General features: G+C 42.2%; 1 protein-coding gene across 1 annotated transcript; it reads right to left on the bottom strand.

Annotated features, from left to right (window-relative positions):
* Window positions 1–7,019: 7,019 nt before the first annotated feature.
* Window positions 7,020–25,254, bottom strand: sin3aa (SIN3 transcription regulator family member Aa). Its single transcript, XM_085282843.1, has 21 exons — window positions 25,181–25,254; window positions 19,445–19,661; window positions 18,981–19,163; window positions 18,486–18,592; window positions 17,149–17,443; window positions 16,810–17,058; window positions 16,318–16,470; window positions 15,975–16,130; window positions 15,593–15,682; window positions 15,094–15,212; window positions 14,747–14,957; window positions 14,058–14,174; window positions 13,657–13,895; window positions 13,165–13,348; window positions 12,477–13,053; window positions 11,677–11,846; window positions 11,429–11,602; window positions 10,173–10,265; window positions 9,568–9,662; window positions 9,225–9,417; window positions 7,020–8,987 (listed from the first exon to the last, which is right to left on the bottom strand). The coding sequence occupies exons 1-21, from the start codon at window positions 25,252–25,254 to the stop codon at window positions 8,757–8,759; spliced, it is 3,927 nt and encodes a 1,308-aa protein (XP_085138969.1). The 3' UTR covers window positions 7,020–8,756.
* Window positions 25,255–26,581: the final 1,327 nt, after the last annotated feature.

Raw genomic sequence — 26,581 nt, 5'->3', positions numbered from 1 at the left:
TTAGATGCACTTCAAAGAAAGTTTCAGGAATGTGGGCTAACAGCAGCTAACAAAGGCTAACAGCACTCACCAATAGAAAAGTTAAGGATATCCTCAACAATTCACCTTAGTGTCACTATCATCAGACAAAAGCAACTTTCTTTGACTCATACTGGACTCCATTTACAAAATTTTACAGCTTCCTTCAGAGTAAATAGATGTGGACTGACAGCATAGTCTTGTTACAGATGAATGGCAGCTAGAGTTGTCTGTCCTATAATAGCCACGTTAGCTAGGATTATGGACTTGAATTGAGAGACATAAGAAAACAGAACTCAGTTTAATGCAATCTGCCATCTACTCACTCTATTAGTGAGATTTTCACACCACCAAGAGTTACTTTACACTACCATAATGAAAAACTCCCTTGCAGTTAAATAGTACATTTTGCTTATACTGTCAAAAGGGAGTGTAGCCTACTGTACACTTACCCTAAATATACTGAATTTAACTAGCTACATAGTGACTTGATATTTGTTGCATTTCCTGCACAAAATAACCAGCAACAAGCTTTTTAATACCCCTCTGAGTGACTTGATGACTTTAGCTAAAAGCTAAAGGGGCTTTGAAGCTGTAGGACAGGGATCCTTCTTATTCCTCTTCTCCCTCATAAAGTCTCTTCACCAATGGTGTTAAGTTTCCTTAAAGGCTGGCAGACACTTCTTATTAGCCTGGCACAAAATATGAATACTTAACTGTAACTTAGCATTCAACAATCATATCCAAAGAGGACCACCTGTGGCTCCATCATGCTGGCGAAATGCTAACTCGGAGGCTTAGAAAGGTTTTAAAATAACGCTGTCATAAACGGTCAATAGTTTTTTTTTTCACAACCCTAACAACCACAAAGCTTTGTCTTATGAACACTTGTACTGCATCTTTAAAACACCAGTGAATAGGAAAGTTGTGTCCAAAGGTACATCTTTGTAACATCATGACTCAGCTAATTATGATAGAAAACAACTCTGATTTAACAGAAAACACACATTTGTGCTGTTTTATTCACCCCTGGCAGATGGTGCTGACTAGCCTTCCGCTTTGGTGGTGTAAAAGGGTGTAACATTCAGCACCTTAACTCACACGTATTGGATATGAACACTGAGGGAGGATAGAAAAGGTCAAGTTCAACCAAGTGCGTGCATGCGGGTGGTTGGGTGTGGGGTGTGGAGCGGGCAGCTTAGAGAGGGGAGGGGTGCTGTCACATTAAATTACCTAGTGTGCTTTTGTGCCGCTGACATCCTCAGTGACTCTCATCTTGTGATATATTTAGTCACGCTTAAGTCTCAATAAATGGCTTTCTCAGCGACACGCATGTATTTCAGCACGAACTCGGCCGGCACAGAGAGGAGAGGACAGGAACAAAAATGATGACACCGATAATAAAGAAAACCATTTATATTTCTGCCACTTGACTAACAGTCTTGCCCAGAGGCGAGGACAAGATTGCACCGGTGCTGTGGTCTGTGGTAAATAATAAATCGCCTTTAATTTTTGGCTTTGTTTCCAAACTTTCTTGCAGGCATTAATTGTTACCAGGAAACGGTCGCAGAAGCTTTCGGAACTGTTTCGCATTTGGTTGCGTTCACAGTGTCTGTGTCACTTTGATGTTAGAGTAATTTGCATGGAAGCTTGTACCAATTTGACAAATCTTTCTTAAAGTTGCATTCAAGAACACTCAGATGATTGAGAGCTACTGCAAAGCAGGACTTTTCCTGTCTAGATCCAATTTATTTCACAGCTTGCTTGTCACAGCACTAATGTTTACTATTTATCTCCATGGTTTGACGGGATGATTTTTTTTTTAGCAGACACTTAAATTGGGCACTACCCAAAAGAGTAATGTAAATAAATTTAGCATTTCGTGGAGCACTGCCAGGATTGAACTTCTTTTTTGTTTATTCTGATGCAGGCTTACTGAGTTTGATCCTCCAAAACTGTGAACAGCAAATCTTTTTTTTAAAGAAAAGAAGTGCTAACCAAAGTGTTCCCCTGATTATTTTGGGCAGAGCATCAGTAATACAGCTGTTCCCTGGAATCCTGGCAACAGTCACAAGATTTAATGTTTTAATAGGATTCAAAACACATGTCCCATTGGAAATGTTTTCGAGATTCTTCTTGTGAGAGACAGACGATGCTGACAGTCATTAGAAAAATTATTCTGTCATAACGCCACCCTTTCAGTTGTACATCATCAACAATAAAACAAATATTTCTTACATAAAATGCAAGTGCAGTTCACTTCCAAAGAAAAAGATTCAAGAAGATTCCTGCAGTGAATTAGTCTGTACCACAAACAGCCAAGTACTGCGTGGTACCTCTGGAGCTAAAAATGCAGAGAAAACTGCAGTTCCTCTGGTGGCCACTAGTCGTTTCTTGGTTTCATCAAATAGTTTCCATCACTGTGCTTTAGTTTGGTTGCAGTCCGCCCTTTTATTATCTATTACTTCGACTTATTTAGCAGATCCGTGTCTGTGGATCCGTGGACTCAAACGGTTTCGTTGTAGCTTGCTAACCAGGGGTTGACAGCCATAGATAGTGACATAGCCACCGCCTGGATTATCCAACTTTCAGACACTTAGAATGATCAAAATTTATGAAACGGACTTAATGTTTTGTTGAATATAAAGACAAATGAGTGAGCCCATGAATCTGATCAGGAAAGAACTTTTTTTAGGATGTAGGATTTTGTAACTACAGGTGCTGCCTTTTGGTGGCTATTACAAAAATACAGTGACCTTCTTGGCTTCAGCACCTTTTCTGAAAAGAAAAAAAAAAGTTAAAACAACTTGTTGTGATTTTGTTTTACTACTCTAAGTCGCTGGAGCTGAGCACATTAAACCGTCTGTTAAGCACAGGAGCTCGCAGCGGTTATGCAAGAGTGCCGGACTCGGCTAATCCTTTTATGGAGGAGAGAGGAGCCTGCAGGGTAGAGCTTTCTCATCATTGAGACAAAGCAGCCAGGCAGATGTCTCAGCTGTGCATCCGCCGCCATACACAAAAATCCTCTTGCATACACAACATCCACCCACAAAGTCACACAGACATATGGTCCGTGTGAAAAAAGTGATGAGTGCTTTGTGTTATTAATAGCAGCTCTGATTCGCGCTTCTTATTCTTTGAATCTGCCAAGGCCTCAAACCTTATAACTAAATCCAAAAATACTTCACCTCTAACAAAAAGGTTTGGATAATCTATCCGTATGCAGCAATACCACAGGCCTTGTACACAGGGGAAACCGCCATCATGGAGACTGTACGTCATGGCCGCCGAGACTCTGTGCTCCACTAAAAAGTTCCCTCTCTCTGAAAGAGTGTAAAAAAATGCATTTTTAGACAATTAAATGCCTTTCCACATACAAAAGAGACAAGCAGAAACTTATGAGGTCACTCTGAGCGAGTTAATTGCTCTGCATTGTGAGCGCCAAGGCTGCCAAGCACGGAGCACAATGCAATCTCTGTGGCTGTGATAATAGGTTTGCTCTCCGAGTCAGAAGTTGTGGAAGTGCTCATATTAGAGAGCTGTTGAAAGTTCAGGAGTGTAGCACTACATGGAAGTAATCACGCAGAAGAGCTTGGGTGGGTGGGGGTGTCCATTCCCCCTCAGCTGCTGCGGCCTTTGAGGATCTCATTGTTAGCGCTGTTAGTGGGAGGCATGGAGGGCTCTGTTGCCATGTGTCGGCCTCACTCCTTGTCAGGGCCTCAACGCTATGGCAGCAAAGTGGGGGAAAGCTGAGTGTGTTTGTGTGTGTGAGTCTGAGTGGAAATGTTGTGAAAGGATCTGAAAGGGTCAGGGTACATTAAGTTTGGGGAGAGGCTTTGGGGCATTTTCAGTGATTTCTGTACAGTATGTGAGACCACCCACAGAGGCCTTTTCACCTAGAAGAACTCAGTGACCCGTACCTGAACTCGTCCTGGGTCCTTTTGTTTCTACTGTTCCTTGCCGGCTGCAAAGACAAGTCCTGCCTGCTAAACTTCAGCACCCTTCAGGGGTGAGACCAATACAAGTTCTGGGTACTTTCATTGCTTGCGATTTTCCAAAAGGATGTGTCATCATATTTAAATATTAGCAGCCTCTCTGTGGTTGTGTAAAAATAAGCCAATCACATGGCAGCATGTAGAGATGTTCAAGACAACCTTAGCACCAGAATGGGAAAGAAAGGAGATTTAAGCTAATTGTTGGTGCGAGGCGAGCTACTCTTAAATATTCCAGAAGCTTCTGATCTCCTGGGATTTTCCCACACAACCATCTTTAGAGTTCACAGAGAAGGGTTTGAAAAAGAGCAAATGTCCAGTGAGCAGAAGTTCTCTGGGCAAAAATGCCAGGCTGATGCCACATGTCAGAGGAAAATGGCCAGACTCAGCCAACTACTCATCACAATCAAGGTATGCATGTGAGCAGGTGCTAGTGAAGCACATCGGGTTGATCAGATAACCCATATGACATAAAGGTAATGCAAGGCCAGGGTTTGAAGATGTGGAACAGCATCTCTGAGCGCCTCTCAAAGCCTGAAGCAGATGGGCTGCAAAGTCACACCAGGCACAAAGGGGGTCAAACTTACTACTAGCAAGGAGTAACTAATGAAGTGACCAGTGTATACTTTTGCTCTAATCTATCATATGAGCTAACACCAAATTGGACGTCCATGCAGGAGCAGCAAATATTTTTATCCAGTCAGTGGATTTGTATTTAAATCCACTGATCTTAACATGTTGCATTTTAGGGTCTAACAGTTTCTTTTTTTGTATTCTTCAGAGTTCATTGGATACCTGGCAGCATTGTGTAAAATGAATTCTGCCAGGTGACAATAATAAATAAAATAATAAAATAAAAATGGTCATTTGATCTCCGTAACAAAGAAATAAAGTATTCCTGCTCCTCTCAATTTAATGGTAACCTGAATGTTTGGCTTTTTAAATTTCAATCACTTAGGATTCTGTGTAATACGAGTTTCCAAACAACTGAGTACACCAGTATGAATCTTGTCAAATACAGACATCAGTCTTGCAAGAGTTTATTGTTTAACCTAAAATGTCTTTTCTCAGTAAAAGTGAGGCTCAAAGTCTAACACCTACTTCCTACTACATCCATCCTGCAAATTAACACAACACAGATAAATCAAAAGACATAAAACTTGACTTCATCTGTGAGGCTGCATAATAATTGTCCTTATAAACTCAACACAAGTGACCCTGGGATGCTGGTGGACAGGGTGAGGTCGCCCTCTGCAGGATTTTAGGAGAACTGACAGTTTCATGATGGAATTCTTAAACTTTCCCCTTGTGCTAATAATCATGCTAATACGTCCTTAGAAAGACATTGTTATCTTGACAGATGCAATTTAAAACAGCTTTCTTGCTCACTGTATAAAAGCACGCTGAAAGTCAGTGGAGACCTTCAGCCCTATTAACATATCATTTTCCCAGCACTTCCCAGAAGAGCATGGCAGTGGATTATAAAGATTCAATTAGCTACACAGTGCGACCTGGACGGGATAATAGAAGGGTAAATTAGCCAGTTTAAAAATAATTTAATTATTTAAGTTAATTTGTTGGCTAAAATCTAAAACAGCCTATTATGAGCTTCTTAGCTGCTGGATCTTTCAAAGAATCAGAGCATGACTCCCACCTGATCCACTCAGAAGTACATTACAAATGAGCTGAACCCATCTTTACTTTAAGGAAGCCATGCAATTTTTCCTTTTTTCTTCATACCATCAAAATTTAAACATTTTAAGCACTCACTGCCACAGCCTGCCACATTTAATATACGTAATTTTTCCAGCATTTTTTAACCCTCAGAACTTTTGTACAGGAGACCGTCACATGGAAGTGGACACAATTTAAAACCAAAGCATTGCTCTCAAAGCAAAACATTTCTTTAGCCAACTTTAAGCTTCAAAAAAAGCAGCAAAATTGCTGCAATTTAAAGTCACTGAGTAACAGCAACGAGCACAGCTACTCTGGGTGTTTGATGTGTTTCCTGATAATTCAGTGGAGAAAACTTTAAAATGTGCATTGTGTGTAAATGTTAATACCATGTAGGATAGACGCCCTGTGAGAATAAGTCACAGCATTTGAAAGGTCTAACTTTTCAACCTTACTTCGATATCAGGCTCATCACATGCAGGTCAGGTTTTAATACTTGAATTTAGCTTTTTGCCTAATGGAGAAACAATTATGTTTACATATTCTGGATAATAGTTTGGACATTTCAGTGTGATGGAAAGAACATATATAGAGACTTTTCTGTTTGAGGTGCACTGTGCACTCTGATAGCGTTAAGTTCTTCGTCCACGTATATTCTCTTTCATAACGGGTCAGGAATACGTAACTTAAAAGGTAAAACTTCTCCTGCCTTTTTAAGATGCTGTGCAAAAAAAGGCCAGCTGATCTTACATAGGAAGATTCTGCTTTAGTTAGTGGTGTTTAAAGTGCTTCACTGAAATAGACTGAAAGGTTCCTGCAGCACAGTCAGCAGCTGCAACAATCCTGGTTTACACGGTGTAGGTACAAAACCTGCGACAGCTTCTCCTCCTTCAACACCGAGCTGCCCTGGTTATCCCTCATAGGTCAGTAACATCAGTTCAAATGTGTGTGAACATAAAGATCATATAGGCATGCAAACTAATGCAGATGGGCTGTATTTGATTAAGGCGAGCTTTGATTCCAGGCAGTGTTTATATAGAAATAAACAACTCCAGAGCACTGAGGAGCAACTGGCTGACTTGATTTGTTCAGCCAACTCAAAGGCAAACTGGGGGAGTTTGTAATTTTTGCTGTAGAAATCATTCTTCTTGGTCTTTTTTGTTTTACTTCTTACGGTGCAATACAGGTGATAACGTATTTAGAGCGCGGGCTGTAAAGAAGTACTGCATTTTATGAACTTTCATAATATTTCCCACCAATAAAATTGCAAACCAGAGACTGAAAGATGAGATGAAAGTGTGGAAAAAAATAAATCACTCAACACAATAAAAGATCTCTATAGGCTACAAATGTCATTTTTATTATTACTTTAAATAATGTCTAAATAAAGGGACTAAAGACATGCTCATGTGACTTCTTCCATTATCAAAAATATGGTGTGGGGTGATGTTTACAGCAGAAATCTATCCAGGGAGGAAAGCGTGCATCACAATGCGAGACTGTGGTGGAGTCCACTGAACTTTAAAATGAGTCCCACCATCACCACGGACGGTGTCGGCTGTCAGAAATCGGGGGCAGTGATTTTATTGAAAACAAATGTGACACTCAGAAAAGAAAAGATGGTTTTGTTTCAAATAAATGGAAAGACCTGGATACATTTCTACTCCCCTCCCCCACCACCCATGTTTAACTACAGAAATTAAAAAGCAAAAGACATAAAGGAACACACAAAGGGGGCAAAAACAGCTATTTTAGAATCGACTCCCTTTGGTAAAAACGGTAATAAATGGTCTTGCATTTATCTTTTTCATATACATACTAACTTTAGCCATTTATCACTAAAGTCCACAGTAAGCTTGGAAAGTATTACTAGCACAACAACACAGATCTGTCATAAAAAAGTCTGAGACTATATACACAGTGTATTTACAACATGAGGGCATGAGCAAGATGTGCATGTGTGTGTTTGTGTGTTCGTATTTGAGTGTGTTAAAGCTGGTGTATTGGCGGAGGGCATCTTAAAAAGGTTGACTTCCAGGGCGGCGAGGATTGTGTGTGTTAATAGAACTATATATAATATATATACACAACACACACACTGGAATACATGTCAGTATCTGACATTCACGAGCTATACAATTTTACAGTCTGAGACCAAACAGTGTTGTGAGGCCCCTTTTTTTTTCTTTTTTTAAAACATTAGATGTAACAGTGCTTTTTTCTAAGTTAACCCGACAACGCGGTTTGGAGCTCAGGCACCGTTTCTAATAGTGCTGCCATGTGTTTTGGAAAAGAAACTGTAACCCTCTTTCAGTCTGCTTGATGAGACATGATTGTGATTTGGCCGTAACACAGGAATGTCTGAACCAGATCTCTCAGACTTTACAGAGCTCCCCCCAAACCTTCAATCTGGGAAACAAAATTTCTGAACAGTTTCCCCCTTTTTTTCTAAATAAGTGCACTTGTCCATCATATTGTTCTCAGTGAATACTACAGAAAATACTACAGAATAACACTTTCATAAATAAAGCCCTGTGTATTTGATTTTGATGGAACTCGATTACTTGGATGGCTTCAGACTGTCTAAGGCTGAATTGAAGCTCAGCCGTGATAAAGTTAAAAAAAAAAAAAAGCACCACACTCTCTTTTCTTATGTCGCTAAGCTCTGTCGTAAAGGCTCGAGGAAGTTTGTGACGTGGCTCTGAGTGCTGGTAAGAGCTCAGGTCTGCGACTGGAACATGACCATTCCTAAGTTTTGGCACCGAAGGCCCTGGGGAAAAATAAATTTAAGAAAAAAAAAAAAAAAAAAAATAATAATAATAATAATAATATGGGCCCAGCTAAAAACGCTGGTTAAAATTTAAAAAAAAAAAAAAAAAAAAAAAAAAAAGGATTTCAGTAATCCTGCCCACCCCGGTTTCAACACAAACGGCAGCTAGCTTAATTGTGCTCCCATGTCCGCTTTAAAAACACATTGACGACCTTTCGTCTCTACCTCTATTCCTGTTTGATATCAGACCTAAACCCCCCAAAAGTCAGTCTGCTTCCGTTTGCCCTCGTGGGTCTGGCTGGCTACGGTGCCTTGCTAGGTGTGCTGTATTTCACACGATATTTGTTGATGTTCATGAAGTGAAGGACCTCTGGGTTACGGGTGGTGCTGCAGGGCAGTAGGCCTTCACGTCCCTCGCCCATCAGCCACTTGTTGGTCTCAGCGCTCATGTCGCGGGTGACGTGCTCTTTGACCCACGCCTCCACCCAGGCCTGGAAGCGTTTGTGTAGTCGCGTGCTCACCCTCTCGTGTGACTGAGGAAAAACAAGACTGATGTCACGAAACAGATTTTCTACTCACTGAACACAGAAACCTCAAACTAAGCCCAAGCCCTCCGCCCTCACTGACATCTTACAGAGCCAAGAGTTGAAACAGAATGAATGGGAGGTCAAAGGTCACTCACTTTCCTCCCTTATGATAAATACAGGAATGCTGTAACCAAGAAATATTTCTGGCATAACAGCTAAATAACGACACTAGCTGGTAAATACCTGGTGAGCTCGCAGCAGGGCAGTGCGTCGGTACATGTAATCCTCAGACTTAAAGACGTAGACCATCTTGTATGAGTTTAGTTTGAACATGCACTCCATTTTCTCCTTATCCAGCGATTTCTTTCCACCCTCGCAGGCCTCCTTGTCCAGCTGCTCTCGGCCCTTCTGGTACTTCCTGATCCGTCTCAGATTCCTGGTTTAGACAAACGTGATGAGAGTGACTCATGAAATCGAGCAGGAATATGTCAGGACAAGTCAATTAGGGTTGCTGTAATTAAAAGCCTCCTGTTTGAATTTTACAGGGCGTGGCCCATCAGAGAGCAATGAAATGTGGAAAACGCACCTGGGAAGAAAAACTGGCTTCTGAGCGAGGTGCTCCCTCAGCTCAGGAGTTGTGGAATCTGGGTTTAAGTAGCGTCCCACATAATCAGACCAACGCTGCAAACAGAAAACAAGCACAAAACCCAAGTTTAACACACACATTATGAGTGTGAAAACACGAGCACTGCGCCAGTATTACCACAAGTCTGGCAACAGGTTCTTACTAGTATTTCCACACACTGGTTATCTTGATTACAGGCCTTTAAATGACTAGTCTAAGTGAACTGAACTGTGTGTAATAAAATGCCACATTTCAGCAGTGTGGGAATAAAAGAAGAGCTGCTACTGCCATACAAATACTCTTATCAGTGCGAGTATTTAAACAACATTTGTGCAGCATTGTTGCCATTTTACAGTTGATTAGACATCACAGAGCCTGTTTATTTAAAGGGGACCTATTAAACATATACACATCATTTATATAATAGCCATGTTTTGTTTTTTTTAATCCTTAATGTGAACAAAAAAAAAACCAAAAACCCAAAAGAGTAGATGGATTATTGGCTTAAAAATAGTTCCTGATGCTAATGGACCTTGACACTCAAGATTTACCGTTGTGTTTCTTACCTCGGCCTCCATGGGCTCATCTGAGTTCTCTTCCTCTGTGTCGAGCAGCTCCACCGTGAGCTGCACTTGTCCTCGGTTTCTCAAAAACATCACCTGAGAAAGCAACAGGACGGACAGTTTAAGACACTTTTCAAACGAAAAATAAGGACTCAACACAGAGGGAACACCAACGATCCCCTTTAAACCAGCACTCTGTGACAGTGGAGAGAAACAAGAAGGCTAAGGAGCGAAGAGAAAGTAAGGACAGAAAAGAACATCGTCAGAAAGAGATGGGCTGATCCGATATTTGGATTTCGGCTAAAAACTGGCAAGTAGTTGGACTCAGTGTAGTGACAACAGACCATAAGTCTATGATATTCTCTATCCAAGAGTAAGAAATAATTTAATGTGTCAGATTAAAAAAATATCCTGAGGGCTCAGATTACAGGAAATACTGCAACATTTTACTCTTTTATTCCAGTTTTTAGATTTACTGAGCTTCAGATTTTTGAACACATTATAAAAAGAGTGGAAATGGATGTGTTCAGTGGAAGTTTCCATCTCTCTTTCGTAACAAGTTAGTTTGCAGTCAAAGTAAACAGGATGAATGGGTTTTAGGTATTCACCTATAAAACCAGTTGGGTAATTTCTGTTTTTAACAAAATGGGATAAATATTTAATGTAAAGTGAAGCTTTAATGAAAGCGAAGCTGAAAGTAGGGCAAAAAGCAAATCTGCTCGCTGGTGACAGGTGGCTTTAGCAGCTTTAGTCAATGGAAGCAATGAGTGAGTGCAAATGGTGATCCTTACTCCCCATTACTGCAACCATTTTAGAGGGTAGGAACTGGTTGGTGATTCACACCCTCTTATGTACTCTCAATGAAAAAACCCTACTACAGAAGTCATGCTGATTGCACGTGTCTGTCACAAACCTGGCTGCTGTGTAAATCTCACAGTCTTTGCCAAGGGAAAGACTGAACGATACTGCTTGTGTTTTAAAATGTGGAGATCATTTATTGACAGTGAACGCACCCAAAACACATAAAAAAAAAAAAAAAAGGGAACTCTCCAGTTAGTAAAAGTAGGACGTTCTTCACAGCAACAAATTAAGTTTGACATCTGGACTGTGCAGGAACCAGTCCTGCAGCCTTGTGGAAAATTACTTTTAAGTACCTCTTCTAAACTTTAAATGAGCCAATTTCCATATTTCCAAAGCTTTAGCAAAAATCTGCCGTCATGCCATGGCTAGGTTTGAGAGCGAGCGGCAACTTTATTTACCTTAAAGCAGTTCTCGTCAGACATGAGCTGCTCGGCTTTCCGCTGATAGATCGTCTCTGCGGAGCTCCTGGAGGACTGTGTGGACAAGCTTCCTCCAGTGGCTCCGCTGGCGCTCTCTGCCAGGTAGAGGTCTGTTACCTGGACGCAGATCTCATCACTCACAATGTGCTGGAGCTGAAGGAAAGAGAGTTAGTGACTGGCTGGTAAACAACTACAGCAGCTCTTTCCTTGAGAAAACAAGCCAATACCTGCCGGACGATGCTTTGGATGAGCTTGTCCATCGTGAACGCGATGTAAGCGTGAATGGTGAACATTTCCCTCAGAGAGTCCTCGTACTGAGATGCTTCCATGTTGCCATCCAGCAAATTCCGAACCATCTCCAAGAAAGCAGAGTAGTAATCTTCCACCTCAATGTCCACTGGAGAGAAGAAATATTTAATAAAAACAGATCACTAAGTGGAACAGCATGAGGGGAAAAAACATTTCCACTTTTTGTTACAAAAACTACTGGTGAGTTTTTCCTCAATCTACATGTTACTGACATTTTACTGTTCCTACAGTCACAGCACATTCGTTTAACAACTGATTTGAACATTTTACATGTTATATTTAAAGCTCTTCATGGCCTAGAGATATACTGGAAATGCAGTCCCTGCAACCAGAGCACAGCCTGCAGACTGTTTCCACCTCAAGCTAAAAGAAGGTGACCGAGAGATGCAGTCGTGGTCCGACTTGCCTGATAAACGGCAACTTGTTTCATCAGTATCTTCTCTCAAATCACTTTTAAAGACTTCACGTCAAACTCTTGATACGACACTTAGGTCTTGTCATGCGTCTTCCATTTTAAAACACTATGCCAAGTGTTCTAAGATTTTACTTTGTGTTTGAACTATTATGTTTTTGTTGAATCTGGTTTTATCGTGTGCGCTGCGTTTAAGCACTTTACGAGGATAGCATTGATAGGACCTTTACAAACAGACATGGTACAAAAGTCAGAAAAGGAAAAGCAAACAAATGTAACACAAAATCGGGGTATACTGTTACTCACTGGGCTCCTTCAGTCTTAGTTGGATGGCTGGATTGTCATTTTTCTCCTTCTTGAGCCCCAGGACTTCCCTCTCCCAGTCCCGCTCTCTGACCTCCTCTTCGATCTGCCGCTCCGCCTGCTCGTACAGCCGCAGCAGACGTGAGCAGAGTGTCTGGTGAAGCCGCAGGAAGACATACCAGTTGTTGTTGACGAGGAAGAGGTTGTAGGCATCGTCGCAGCCGCGCAGCTTCTGCGCTGCCGTGTTGCTGAACAGCAGCTTGGACTTTGAGGGACTCCCGCTGCCCGGGACACCGTTGTGCTTTTTAGAAGCTCCTTCCTCCAGTTCCATCTCCTCTTCCTCCTCCTCCTCCTCTACATCTGAAAGCTCGCCCCGCTGAGAAAACAGCATGTCAGGGACGAAGTGATAGATGATCTGTTTGATTTTGTATTTGTCCTCCTTCTGAATGCTGGTCTGCCGCTTCACATGGTGGATGATGAGGGCCGCTGCGTCCTCAAGGATTTGGCTGTCCTCGTAGGACAGTGTCAGGTGGGGGCCTGTGACTGGAGTGGTGGTCTCCTCAGAGCCCTGCTCCTGACGCTGCAGAGCAAAAAAAACAAAACTTCAGTAAAAAAATTTTTTCTAGCAGTGTATAGTCAACCTTTATGCTTGCCAAGTGCTGAAAATGATCACAGAAAGAAAGAAAATGACCTCATCATAGATGCTTTCGATTTCATTGAGCAAGGACTTTGATCGAAGCACTTTGGTGTCATTTTGCTTGAAGTTAATGCCTTGATGGTCGAGAGACTTAAGGTAATACTTCTCGTTCTGCTCCCTCCAGATCTTGTTGAAGCCTCGCTGGGCTTCCCGCCACTCTTCCTCTTTTGTCTTTAACCTGTTTGAAAAGAAAAGTAATGTAAGAACTCCAAATCTGAATGACAATTTAAACAACAATCTGCATCTTTCAGCGCGTGACACAGAGGTAGGTGCCAGATCATTCTGTTTCTCTTAATCCATTTTTGGATTAACCATTCCAACATGATATTTGTGCTCCCTTCCTTGTGTGGATTACTGTGTTTATAAATTGTGGGCCAACTCACAGAATGGATTCATGTTATTTTAATCTTCTAACCTCCACAGAGACAAAGCAACTGTGAGTTAAAGACATACAGTAAATGATTTGGCCCTTGATTCAAGCTGTACCTTTTCAAAACGATGGGGACAGAAACAGCAGGGTTTTTCTTCAAGCCGTCAATGATGTCGGGCGCTTTGTCTCCGTATATCCTCTGGATGGCCTTGCGGTGAATGACCTCTGAGGAGCCACCCAGCATGTTGTCCAAGCGGAACTTGGCCTGTTCCTCCGCGGACATGCGGGACAACTTCCGCTGCACCGTCTCCAACACTCTGATGGTAGCCAGATTGGTCTCTAATACAACATCCAGCTGTTTGAGGACAAGAGATTTTTTCAGTCATTATTCCAATTTAACTTCAAAATTGGAAATTTTCTGGAAAGGCAAAATAGCATCTACCACAATGTTTTTCCCCCTTCAAGGATATAGTCTTTTTGTTGTCATCATTAACACAAGTTACACGTATTAGCTCACCTCAAAACGTTCATCTTCACACCTGTAGATGTGCTCCTCATACTGAGTCTTCTTGGAGCTGACAAAAGTGGAGTCTTCAGACCAGGAGGGGAAGGAGACCCAAGTGTCGTTTAAGACCTGGACACAGCAGGAAAAAAAACACAAAAATTAATACAGACGTCAACTCAAACTACATTCATGAGGATGAGGTTGACTGTTAGCGTTAAGCAAAAACGGATCCAACAAACTACAAAAATATGAAATTAATTTTTTTTTTGCAAATCCAATTTTTTATATACAATCTTCCAATATCACTCTAAAGTATTAAAAAGATTTTTTTTCTTATTTTCTGACAGCATTGCATATTATATTCATATACGTTATATCAACCAAGGAAAGAATTTTCAGCTCATGTACAAGTTATCCCTGTGAGCCTAAAGGCTAAACTCAATGAGAGCAGAGAAGCTAAATAAGGGCTTTAATGCACACAGCTCAGGCTGCGAGTACAGAAGCCCCTCCCCTTCCTACTGTACAAATCCTGTTTGCAAATGCGAACCAATCAACCAGGAAGAAATGACAAGCGAGTTTCAACAGCTACTTTCAGAAATGATAAACAAGATAAATCTAAATCAAAGCAGAAAAAAGGACAACTGCTGTTAAAGAACAACACAGTAGCTTTATGAGCGCCTGGATGTCCACTCCTCTCTCACCTCTTTACAAAGTGGAGTTCTGCCTGTACACTTGGGCTGCTGGTAGCTTTTAGGCAGGGCTCTGTAACTGGAGCCTAGTCTCTTACAGGAAGCATAATCAATCTCCATGGCGATGCCCTCGGTAGCCCGCTCCTTGGGGTATGTTTCAATGTGGGACATTTCACGATACCCCAGGAAGTTTTTGAACCAGTTGAATAGCTCAGGGAATTTTCTGTTTAACAGAAAGATATAAAAAAAACAAACAAAACAAAACAAAAAAAAAAAAACACACACAACCAAAAAATAAAATAAATAAATCTATCAAATTTACTGCAAAAGTTATATTTTACGTGATCCGAGTTACTCACCCTAAAAACGGCAGCACCAGCTGCACCAGTTCAGCTCTGGAAATCACCTCCTGGTTAAAGATGACCAGACATCGCAAGAAGTTGTCGTAGGCCTCTGCACTTCGCAAGGCTTTGCGCACCTAAAATATAAAAATCTGCTGAAGTCTTGTGGCATAAGTCAAGTTTTTGAGAACAACAAGAACCACCAACACAAAGCCTGTGCTCTTCGGATAAACTAGCAAATAAAGTTAAGTTGCTCTGTGATTATGTTAAACATTGTTTGGACAGAGGAGTGCAGAGGGGGGATAGTATTGGAACAAAGGCTGGAAAATATGGAGCTAACATGCAGGAGGAAAAGAGGAAGAATATAGAGAAGAATCATGGATGTAGTGAAGGAGGACATGCAGTGGGTTCGTGTGACAAAAGAGGAAGCTAGGGACAGGGTGGGATGGAGGAAGACGATCCACTTTTTAATTCCCCTTTCCTCTTATTCAAACTAAAAAACAAAATACAAACTCACCTTCTCAAAGAACAGAGATTCTGTGCCGACTCCATGCTTGCTGGCCTCTGCCACTGAGGAATCCTTCAAGTTCAGTAACTTCGGCTTCTTCTGCAGCATTCCCAAAACGACATTCAAGACACAGGTTCAATAATTTAAAAACCAAAACTTTCAAACACTTCACATAAAGCAGGAACTCCAGCAACACTTGAGGGAAGACGAACAACTTTAATAATCATCTTCCCTCAAGTGTTGCTGGAGTTCCTGCTTTGTGAATTCTTTCATCCTTCCATGCACCTTGGAAGCAGGTGAAGTTGTGCTAGAAAATTTTTGCTGCGAAACACTTCACATAAAACATGGAAATAAAACCAAATTGGACTTAGCAGTATGAGACTGCATGTACCTTGATAGGGGGCGTGGCCCCAGGCGTGGGATGGCGACGGATCTGGCAGCCGTTCTGATTGGGCCTCTGCTTGTTGTTGAGCTGAAGCTTTTTGGCAGTGCCACCGTGGTCGTTTCGTACAGACTCGGCCTTCTCAGCAGTGGTCTTATTTAATAGCTACGACGAATACAAAACACAGATTAAGACACGAGCGCATCAACATGACAGATCACAGACTACGGGGGGAACATTATTCTGAGAGGCTGATTTTAATGAATAAACTTTACCTTTGTGTTTAAGGTGTCTCTAATAAATCTGAACTCATGAGTAGAATACGGTACATTAAATACATGGATTTTCTCACCACTGAACTGTTGGCATCAGGGAGAAACTGCCCAAATTCAGAGAGTAGATCCTCCTGATTCTTGAAGAGCCTGGCCACCTGAGCATAAACCTCCTGTTCAGTCAGAGCTGGTGTGTAGTTTCCTCCAGCCTCCTTGGCATTACGCTGCTCCTTCTGTGGGTGGAGGAACACAAACAAATTGAGTGATTAAAAGTCGCTCTACTGGGCTTTTAAAATATTTTTCCTGTCATATATCTCATTACATGAATTGTGGCCGCTTCTGTGTAGTCCATAGTAGAAGCCAGGCTAAATGACCAAGAGCAGCACTAACAAAAAACAGTAGCTTTTCCATACATTTTGACACTGCATGCAGGAACAGTACAGGGCTACAGCAAAAACAGCTGGAAATCAGCATAAAAGGTCCTCTTTAAAAGCTCCTTTTAATGTAAATTCAAAATTTAAGCTCAGAAACGCTTTAGAACTTCACTCTGGCTTTCATTTTGAGACACTGGCCTGGTAAGTATGGAGGATCTCCAGGAAGGCTTTGTAAATGTCGGGCTGGCCCTGGAAGCGGTTTTTGATCTTGTTGACGTAGTTGATGGCATGGTTGAATTCCACTGGCTGGTTGTTCTGCATGGGTGGGCCTGTGGGGGTCCCGCTGAGTGGTGGGTGGAGCTGCATAGGTGGCGAACGGGGAGAGGTGTAGGCAGGGATGGACGGATTGCTCTGGCTGCTTGGTGTTAACGCCTGGGGCTGAGGAGGCTGAAACAGGAAAGATTTTAAGTGTACTGAAACACATGCTTCACAGTAAAAAAAAAAAGAAGTTTCTACTCCACCACATTTTATTCTCACCTTGCTGGTCTTGGCAGGCGTGGGCTGTGTTAGAAGGGGCGGAGCAGTGGTGGTTGCAGATGAGGGAAGCGGAGGCTGAGGTTGGGGAGCAGCTCCCGATATGGGGATGTTCTGGACTGAAATGCCATGTGGGGTGATGTGGTGGATCTGACCCGGTGTCGTCACATTGACTAGGTCGTTGGTCTGGACCTCGATCTTGTAGCCGGGAGGCAAGAAAGTGTTGAAGCCCATGATGAGGTCAGGGTGACCTTTGAAGAGTTGTGACACTCTGCTGATCACTCCGGGAGTGTCAATACTGGAAACGCAAAAGCAGAAAGAATTTGAAAATTCAGTTATACCTGGGGAGACATCTCGAGTACATTTAAAACCTGGCAACATCTCAGGCATCAAGAGCAGTGTGTACTCTTAGGACTTTAAATTAAACCATATAAATGCATCTCTGTAGGTGCTAACTGTACAAGAGTTGTTGCTTGTGAAAAAAATGCCAGCTCGTTTTATGGAGAAGGGGAAAAAAGTAAAATAAACGACTGGTCAAAAACGTTTAATGTCTAGGTCCACGTTAGTACCACGAATCATTTCGTCTACACATTTCATTGTTGTTGTTTACTTCGCTACGCGGCGGCCGCAGCAGCTAGCGAAAGTGCCAACCTAGCATGAAACAAGCTAACTCGAACAAAACTAAGCTATCCTAAGCTAAGCTAAGCTACGCTAAGCAGCAGACTCGGAGGTGCTTCACCCCTGAAATACCATTACCTTCTGTTTGTATGTTTGCAAAAGTGTTTGTTGCTTTTCTTCTACTTAACTGCAAACCGTGTCCAAACTCAAGTGACATGACTGAAAAGATCCGCTGACGCTTATTCTAGCTCGCTCAGGAACTTTCCCTCTCAATTTGTTCGCTCAGAGACGCAGTTTAGAAGCGAGAATGTCGCTGCTGTGGTTTTAACACGTGTCGAGAAGCTTTTTATTGCAATTGTGCTAAATTAAGGCGCCGTCCTCGGCTCGTTAAAACGTATTATCATAACTTCACTCCAGTGCGACCGTCCGTGAGGTTATTGGATTCAGTATGGAGCCGCTACCATTCACGATGAACCGAAAAAAACTCATGTAAATAAATTAGATAAATAACCCCAATACTTTTCCCCCACTGTATTTAACTGCTCACTTTAATTGTACGCTAATACGATTCAAGAAAAAAACCTGCATTATAACTTTCCTGCCATTGAATATTTATTTATTCGTCTACTCCTGTAGGTAACACGATCAAATTTTAAATTTGCTCTAGAAAATCGGTCAACCTTTAAGGGATCAATCTTTAATCAAAACCACCGTGGCCTCACCTTTGGGATTTGAACTCTTTCATTATGTCTAAAAAGTCGTTGTAGACCTGTGGCTGGTTGCCAAACTGCAGCTTCACTTGATCCAAGTAAGACAAAGCGTCTTCCACCTTAGGGAGAGCAAGAGAGAGAGAGGAAAGCCAGCTTTATGTGCCATGATTTTTTTTTTTCAAAAACACTGGTACCTGCATCAGCTATAAACTGAACTGAATTTCACAACTGATGTGTGATCTGCCTAAAAAGGGCAGATTTTCTCTACTACCACACATTTTAAATGTTTCAGTCTAAGGCATAATGAACCATCACTATGAATGGATCTTATTTGTTTTTACAATCATGGTGCAAATTTAAATAAAAGCTACCAAAAAACAACAAACTAAAAAGCAAATGACTTAAAAATAAACTCATTTCCAGAGAAGTTCTAATAATGTAGCTTTGTTAATTTCCCCAAACCTCTTTAGCATTTTCAACTGTAAAAGTAAAATTAGATTTACAGACCTTGAGTCTCTGGAACTGCTGCTGGCCCTGTGCAGAGGCCTGAGGAGCAACTGTATGGGTGTGCCCTGACATCACCGAGGGCCCGTGGGACTGCACTGCCGGGCTGTGGTGGTGGGAGCCCCCATGGACAGCTGGGCTTGGAGTGTGCCCATGCCCGCCACTGTTCTGGGCCACTGTGGGAACCTAGGAAATCAGAGAGGTTTTATTAAAAGTACAGCAAATAGTACCATGTGAAAGTGCCACATAGTCCTGAGTTTTATTTAGGTAGTGCCAAATCACAACAACAGTCCCCTCAAGGTGATATAAACTGAGACACATAGACAGAATGTGCATAGCTGACAGGTGGGGAAGCCTGGAGCATGAGTTGTGAGTGCTTAGTAAAGAAAAGTTGCTATGTCCTCACTAAATGATAACTCCTCAAACAAAACGATCAAATAAATCTTGAGCGGGCCAACGCGGTGTACCTGATATCCTTGTGGGACGGAGTACTGGACGCCTGCTGTGGGCTGCATGTTGTCAGACACGGCCTCGTACACAGCCGGAGCTGGAGCAGGGGCCAGGACACGATGCTGGAAAGCCTCCGCGTTGCCACCGAGGCGCCGCTGCGGGGACGCAAAAACCGTTTCCGGATCCTCCCCACGCCGCTTCATTATGTACGCATACTCGGGAGAGCTGCGAGATCTGTAAATACACAGCAACATATGGAGCCCATTTTCTCAGACCTCTGAGAAGTTATCTGAATCGATTACATCACACTAACAATTTCATTCAAGAATTTGTGGGAATATATATTTTTTTGCTTGTACTGTGAATTTATAGACACACAAACACACACACAGTGAACCACTTTTCTTGTTTGGCTGTGGCAGAAAATGATTGCATAACCATCTTCACAGTACGCAGATTTATTGAAACGTCTGATGCTTTCAGCACCAAAAAGAAGCCTCTACGTTTATCAAGGTCAATAAAATGTGACCATATTGATTCATTAACATGTGATTTGACTACTTTGACAGCATTTTTTTCTCATTAGAAACTATATCCAAATTTTATGCATGAATATGGAGCTTCATGAACAGCTGTTCGGCCATGTGCATGTTTGGAGAATTCAAGAAAAGCTGGCAGGCAAAGGTGAACTACACACAGGATACAGCACCTGGGAGTCTTGAGTCCCCACTTCTTCTTTCTTTCTTTTTTTTTTGGGGGGGGGGGGGTGTCTTTTTGTTGTTTTGCATTGTGCACTTCTGCACCAGTGTTATCTGTACCCTCCCTCTTGCCCGCCGCAGCAAGAATGCCACAAAGTTACGTTTACTGCAAAAGTTCCCATGTGAGGCCGGGGAACATATTTTGTATTTAGTGAATTTTCTATTTTGATTTTATTATGTGTGGGGGAAGCCTGGTTGCTGTGTATGAATTTCCTTCTGATTAATAAGTTTTTTTTTCTTAAGTTAGTTTTACAAATATTCCTGCCCATATTTAAATTAAAAACATAACACATTTTAGCCAGTATTTTTCAAAGGGAAGAAGACAACTGTACAGGAGTATGGTAAAAATGAAAAAATGGTGTTTACCACTCCAGCAGTGCACATAAAAAAACTGGCTAAAACAAGGACTTGAATCACAAATAATGTAGCTGATGAAGCTACAAAATGTGTGTACCATAATAATTTAATCATGGGTAATTCACTACTTTCCAATACTGCTCCGTGTACTTGCACTTTATTTAAGTACTTGCATGTTTTGCTGCTTTCAGCTTCTACTTTAGTGTATTTTGGATGGAAATAATAAACTTTAATTTTCGTCAGAGTTCTAGTTTCTTATTATTTTGCAGTTTTCAAATGTATACATAATATACACAGGTAGTATTAGCTATAATAATACGGCAGTATACAGGCAATTAAATCAACTGCTACATTAAAGTAGTAGCCACGTTAATGAATCGATGAACATGATTTAATTATACCCCGCCCCCCCTCCCTCAGCAACACGCAGCCAAAGTGTATTGTGTATTTTTCTGTTATTTCTGGCTACGCCGCTGACAAAAATACCGGTTAAAATATTTCTACGACAACTTGTGGCTTGTCGCGGATCCCCTGTGCCTTGTCTTATCTGTCCCGTGTCTCTACGTGATACATGGATGACAACGTTAGCATGAACTGAATGTACGACTCGCGCTCCGAGCAGCCAATGAGACACACAGCCTACGTCACCGACAAACAGGTGCTGTGGGAACGTGGAAGTCGGTCTGCCATTCACAACTTCCTCAAGACGACGGCAACTCGCGGGCACTCGAAGGAATGGCGTACTTAAAAAAAAAGATAAAAGCGATAAAGTCAGGCAGCTAATAAAATTCTACACGCGTGTGTCGAGCAAAAGTAACACAATGATAAACTCGAGTGCTCGTGCGCTGCTGCTTCTGACGCTTCCTCTCTGCTCCCACCAGCAGCTGAGTTCCACCGTGCCAGCAAACGAGTCGTTCCGCACGGCCAAAGAAAGCCAGCCTGTGGTATTTACAGACAGAAGCGCAGTGTAGTAACGTTACAGTCCTCCAATATGAAAACGCGGTTGTGTCTATTACACGGTAACAGCCCCACAACCGCGGTTCTCCCGTCCCGTTTACAGGCCTTTACAAGCAGCGACCTCGAGTTACGCTTTCCCCACGCCCGCCATTTAGAGCGTGGCGCAGGAGTTCAGCGCGTTTACACTCCCATTTTCCAGCAGGTAAGAGCCAAGAGCAACTCGTACGCAAGGCACCCTGCTGAACGGTCAGGCTAAAATAAATGTATACTGTTTATTTTAATTAACTTTGCTGGGAACTTGTTCTGTCGACGGGAGTTGTTTGCTGTCTGCTAGCAGCTAGCTAATGTAAACAACATGAGTAGCCTGACACCGATCGCTGTCCGGGGCTAGGAGAGGGAAGCACATGCAGCTAAGCCATTAGCGATCTGGTGGGCTCTCGCTGAAACGGCGAATATTTGCTATTGATTTGCCACACTGATGGATTTAGATCAACTTATGAGTGAACGGCATACAAAGAAGCATCGATCATCTACGTGATCTTGTTAAAACGTCTTCTGACCGGAGGGAGTTAGCTTGCCAACACTAGCTTGCTGAATGAACTCACCCCTCTCTCCCAAATAGCAAGCAGAAGTTCGGTGATGATGGTACGATAATCCGTTCGCTCGTGGTGAAAGGCTACACCACTGACTGGAGAAGACAGAAACTCAGTGTATCTGCAAAAAGCAATTAATCGATGGAGTATTACTTGAAATAAACAATTCAAGCTACAAAGTGAGAATCTCCCCTACAAACGAAAACAATCTCCGTTCGGTTAGCTGGGGTGGGCGGGGTTTTCACCCTGGAGTGAAAAGCGGTCCTCCTTTTAGGAGCTATTGGTCAGTCTGTTCGAAGAACCCGGACAAGGGCGGGGCGACGTATTCGGTTGTGAAATTGAACTGTCAATCAAAGATTTCTCGAGCAGTTACCAAGCACACCCTTTTGACTTGAAGCGCGATAATGCCAGCACAGAGCGGAGAGGCTCAGCTGCAGTATAAATGGGGAAAGCATAATAGCACCATGTTTAGAGACGAACGTAGAAAGCACAGCCTGTCCATTATTAAGGTATAACACGGTCACGGAGGTGTTAGATAAGGCGCCGCATGAGTTTTATCAAGAGGAATAAGCATGTTACTGACCAGGGAAAAGTTTAAAGAGCATTTGAGAGTTTTTTTCTCTTGCTTTGAAGATGAATTTGAACATTAATATACAGACGGCGGTTACTGGGTTTTAAATAGCATCCACTGGTGATGTCAAACATAAGACGTGGAGGCCAGAATTGGCCCAGCCAAGACTCCAATCCTGCCCACTGGCCAGCTTTGAGAAGGAATGCATAGATTTTGAACTTTTAACTGTATTTTCATAAGTTTTACAGGTTTTCCAACTATGCCCCTCAACCCCAGTTCCATTACTACTAAGCTAAAGTAATTAAATAATAGATAAACAGTTATATTACAGAAAAGTTCCAGTTTCTCCACTATGTACTATAACAATTCTGTGTTTTGTTTTGTTTTTTGGATTCTGTTACATTGAGTCCATGGGGGTACAAGTACATTTTCTGTGAATTCATGAAAACATATTTTATAATTACAGGACAGTCTGGTCAATGAATTGGCAGAACCTTTTCTGTAGAATCTTTTCTGTATTTTATGTAAAAAAATGTTTTTACTCATCCCACCCACTTATGATCAAAGTATACAGTATGTTGTCTTCAGTGTAAAATGTGATTGACACCACTGGTTTAAATTGTAAGTCTTGGTCTTTTAACCTCAACAATCAACAACAGCAACACATCCACATATATTCCATGTTGTTTACTGCACAACTGATGGATGTTCAATAAATAATAACTACTTAATAAATAAAGGACAAGTGTGATTATTGATATTTCTTTGTTTTTTGACTCAATGGATATAGTAACAGAATGATTGGGGCTCTATGGTATGGCTCTTCTAAGATGAAGTTTAGTTGAAGTTTAGTTCACAGCACACACTGGGCATCAGCATCACATCATACCACATTGCAGCTTTTCTACATGCAAGATAGTCTGCAGAATTTTAATGTAAAATATAATGCTTAGATGCAGGGTTCCTTTGGCGGTATTGTGTAAGAGTAGATTTACAGTTCAACTTCCCACAAAAAATGTTTCAAGGAGTTGTTTTACAAAAAAAAAAGTTAGGACTTTTCTGCTGCAGTGGCTGCTATTGTCCAGGACCTATGCATTTAAAATGCTGTGATGGTTGGAGCTATAATATAAACATAAATAAATAAATATTTGGAATTTTCGGTCTTTCTGGTTTCTATTTTAAATTAGTTTTTGCATCTATGTATTAATTCTTTTTGTCTGCCCTGCTGTTTGCAATACTGCATTTTCCCTATTAACGTTCATTAAGTAATCTATCCATCCACCCAACCAATAGATCTCGAAAAACAATTAACTACTTCCTGGAGTTTTGCAGCACGTGACTTTTGTGGGCGGGCTGTACCGTTAAGGCTTGTGTCCCTCCCACAGTAAGGGGGCGGGGAAGTGGGAGGCACTGCAGCCAATCGCTGCACGGATCCCGCATTACAAATCCCCTAAAAAGGTGGAACTTCCGAAATAAACCCTCGCCCACGACAGGCGGAGCTGCAACAGCAGCCCGGGATTCCTCCCTCCAGCCCAGGCAGAGGATTCAGCTGCGACCGTCGGCTGCAGCACACACATACACACGCACAGCTTCACTATCCCGAGTTGGTTCCCCCCCGTTATAATTACACCCATCTCCACGAACGCTCCAAACCGAACAAAAAGCGTAACATTAAAGTGCTCCCCTTTAAGTTCCCATCTGGATGAAACGCGGAGACAGCCCCAGCACCGAGGCGCACAGCTAGCAGGACCAGCCAGCCCGTCTGCACCGCGCACTCGCTCGGTCGACGCTGGCTGCGGAGTCCACAAACAAAAGGGTTCGCGGCACTAAAACACTCACTCACTCGCGGTTTGTTTTACGTGAGTACCGGTTGACTGGGAGATTCAGTGGGGCCTCGGCGGCCAGCACGGCGGCTTTTGCGGACAGAAAGAGCCGATCCGGTCGTCCTTACTAAACAATGCCAAAGTCAAACGAAACGAGAACTACGGCGGAGCTGTGTGGCAATACCGGAGCCACGCCATTCTCCGCGTCCCCCCCCTCTCCCTCTCTCGGGTCCCGCAGACAGAACCACCGCGCGTATTGCAGCTCTCTTTGTTTACTTCACTAGTCGGGAGTAAAAATGTCTAACCTGTCTCACCACAACAACTACACCCCCTCCCCTCCTTCCCCCTGCCGATCCATTACACGCTCACACAACGCTGCAGACAAAAATGCTTCGACTCGCAGACAGAGGGGATGCCTCAGATGGTGTCCACACAGCCCCGGGAGGCTGTTTACTGGCCGACATAATGCCATCCCGCACATTTAAGCAGCCAACACCTTAAGAAGCTGGCTATTCTGCTGCCGTTTACTCGCGAAACAAGAGCCTCGCAATTCATTTACGCGCACAAAATAATAAGAATGTTAAAAAAAAGCCACCACTGACACCAGACCGCCCTCAGATCCTTCGCAACAATCACACGCATCGTAACGCAGCGACACTCTTGATATTATTTAGTTTAAGCAGCCGTTACATACCCAGTAAAAAGACTCCTTACTCCGGATTCGTGTTTGTAACAAAATAGTTGGACACGCCCCCTCTCCACTGGCATTGGCGCAAACTGGAAGACACGTCACTCTGCGTTTGAATATGACCCGCTAAAAACCGAGGCAGCATCGCAGGGAAACAGCCTCCTCTCCACCACGCGCAAAACCTGCAGTTCCGATACTGGTGGAGGATTACCGAGGGCGGCGGTGGGGGTGTCAAGTTCATTTTACACCGCGGGCCACACGAAGCTCTACCAGTGAAAGTCGGCTTTCTGTCAGTGTGAAGAACTGGACTTAAATCACGGAGATATTTGAAGGAAGGAGAAAGAAATGCAGTGTCAACAATTCTCCTCTGGATTTCTGTATGATAAAGAAATGTTGCTTAAACTGTAAGAAATCAATGTGTGAAATTACTGAAAAGTTCTGTAATTGAGCTCATTGCGCAGACTGTTCTGTAATTATAAAGGGAAAAAAATTATTTTTTTGTTTTAATACTGTCTACAATCACAATGCCTTAGTAGACAGTGAAAACAGCAACCTTCCTCTTATTTAATAGTCTATAGCTATATAGTTATTTCTGCACTTTGTAAGCCCCGTATCAATGCTATATAAAGGAAGAGATCATATTGTCTCTACGATTGTATTTGTGGCGAGAAGCTACTTTTTTTTTTTTAAAGCTATGTTTGCTATTAGTTATTACCAATAAATGCGCAGGGAGAAAATCTGGGTCACTCTGAGGGATCGTTGCTATTTTTGGATAAAAAAAAAAGTGTTCAATTGGGTAAAGATTTGGTCACTGCTTAATGATTTTTCATATAGACTTAATAGCCATTCTTTTTAGATACACTTGTTCAGAATCTGGTAAATCTCTTTATCAGCGAGTCATAGGGGCAGCTCAATGCGTTTAGACATGGTCAAGTTCAAACTGACATAATGGGGAAGAGAAGTGATCTAGGAGACTTTGGACGTGTCATGGATGGGCTGGTCCCAGTATTTTAGAAACTGTGGATCTTCTGGGATTTTCTCCATACACATACTAGCAAAGTGTAACTTTATGAGCTTCTTCAATAATGTATTCAGATACTTGACTTGCTTTAAAAAAATAAAATAATTAAGAGTGCTTTTTGAAGCTTCTGATAAATTACAACCGAACTTAAATATCAGTTTGCTCAAGCTTGTGCGATTTGTTGCTTACAATGCAGAGGTCTCAAAAACTCGTGTCAAATGATACATTTGGTATCAGAGGATTATACCATTGATTTATTACAGCAAAAATGCAGCTGGTGGTTCGAGGCTCATCACTCTCTACAAATATGAAACCAGAGAAGTTGGGTAGTGATGGAAAAAAAAAAAAAAAAAAAAAAAATCCCCAGCGCTTACAGGTGGATGCAG

The sequence above is a fragment of the Mchenga conophoros genome, linkage group LG7 (genome assembly GCF_057382185.1).
Source record: "Mchenga conophoros isolate Kocher_MC1m ecotype Shallow Benthic linkage group LG7, M_conophoros_male_GT1.1, whole genome shotgun sequence".
Lineage (NCBI taxonomy): Eukaryota > Metazoa > Chordata > Actinopteri > Cichliformes > Cichlidae > Mchenga > Mchenga conophoros.
The sequence above is the reverse complement of the archived record's forward strand: the minus strand, read 5'-3'. Positions and strand labels throughout refer to the sequence as shown.

Excerpts from the sequence above, each read along its gene's own strand:
- sin3aa (XM_085282843.1), bottom strand. The coding sequence starts at position 25,254 with ATGCCAGTGGAGAGGGGGCGTGTCCAACTATTTTGTTACAAACACGAA. Across the intron at positions 17,444-18,485 it reads AAAGAGTTCAAATCCCAAAG|TATTGACACTCCCGGAGTGA; the intron begins GTGAGGCCACGG and ends TTGCGTTTCCAG. Across the intron at positions 10,266-11,428 it reads CTGACGAGAACTGCTTTAAG|GTGATGTTTTTGAGAAACCG; the intron begins GTAAATAAAGTT and ends TTGCTTTCTCAG.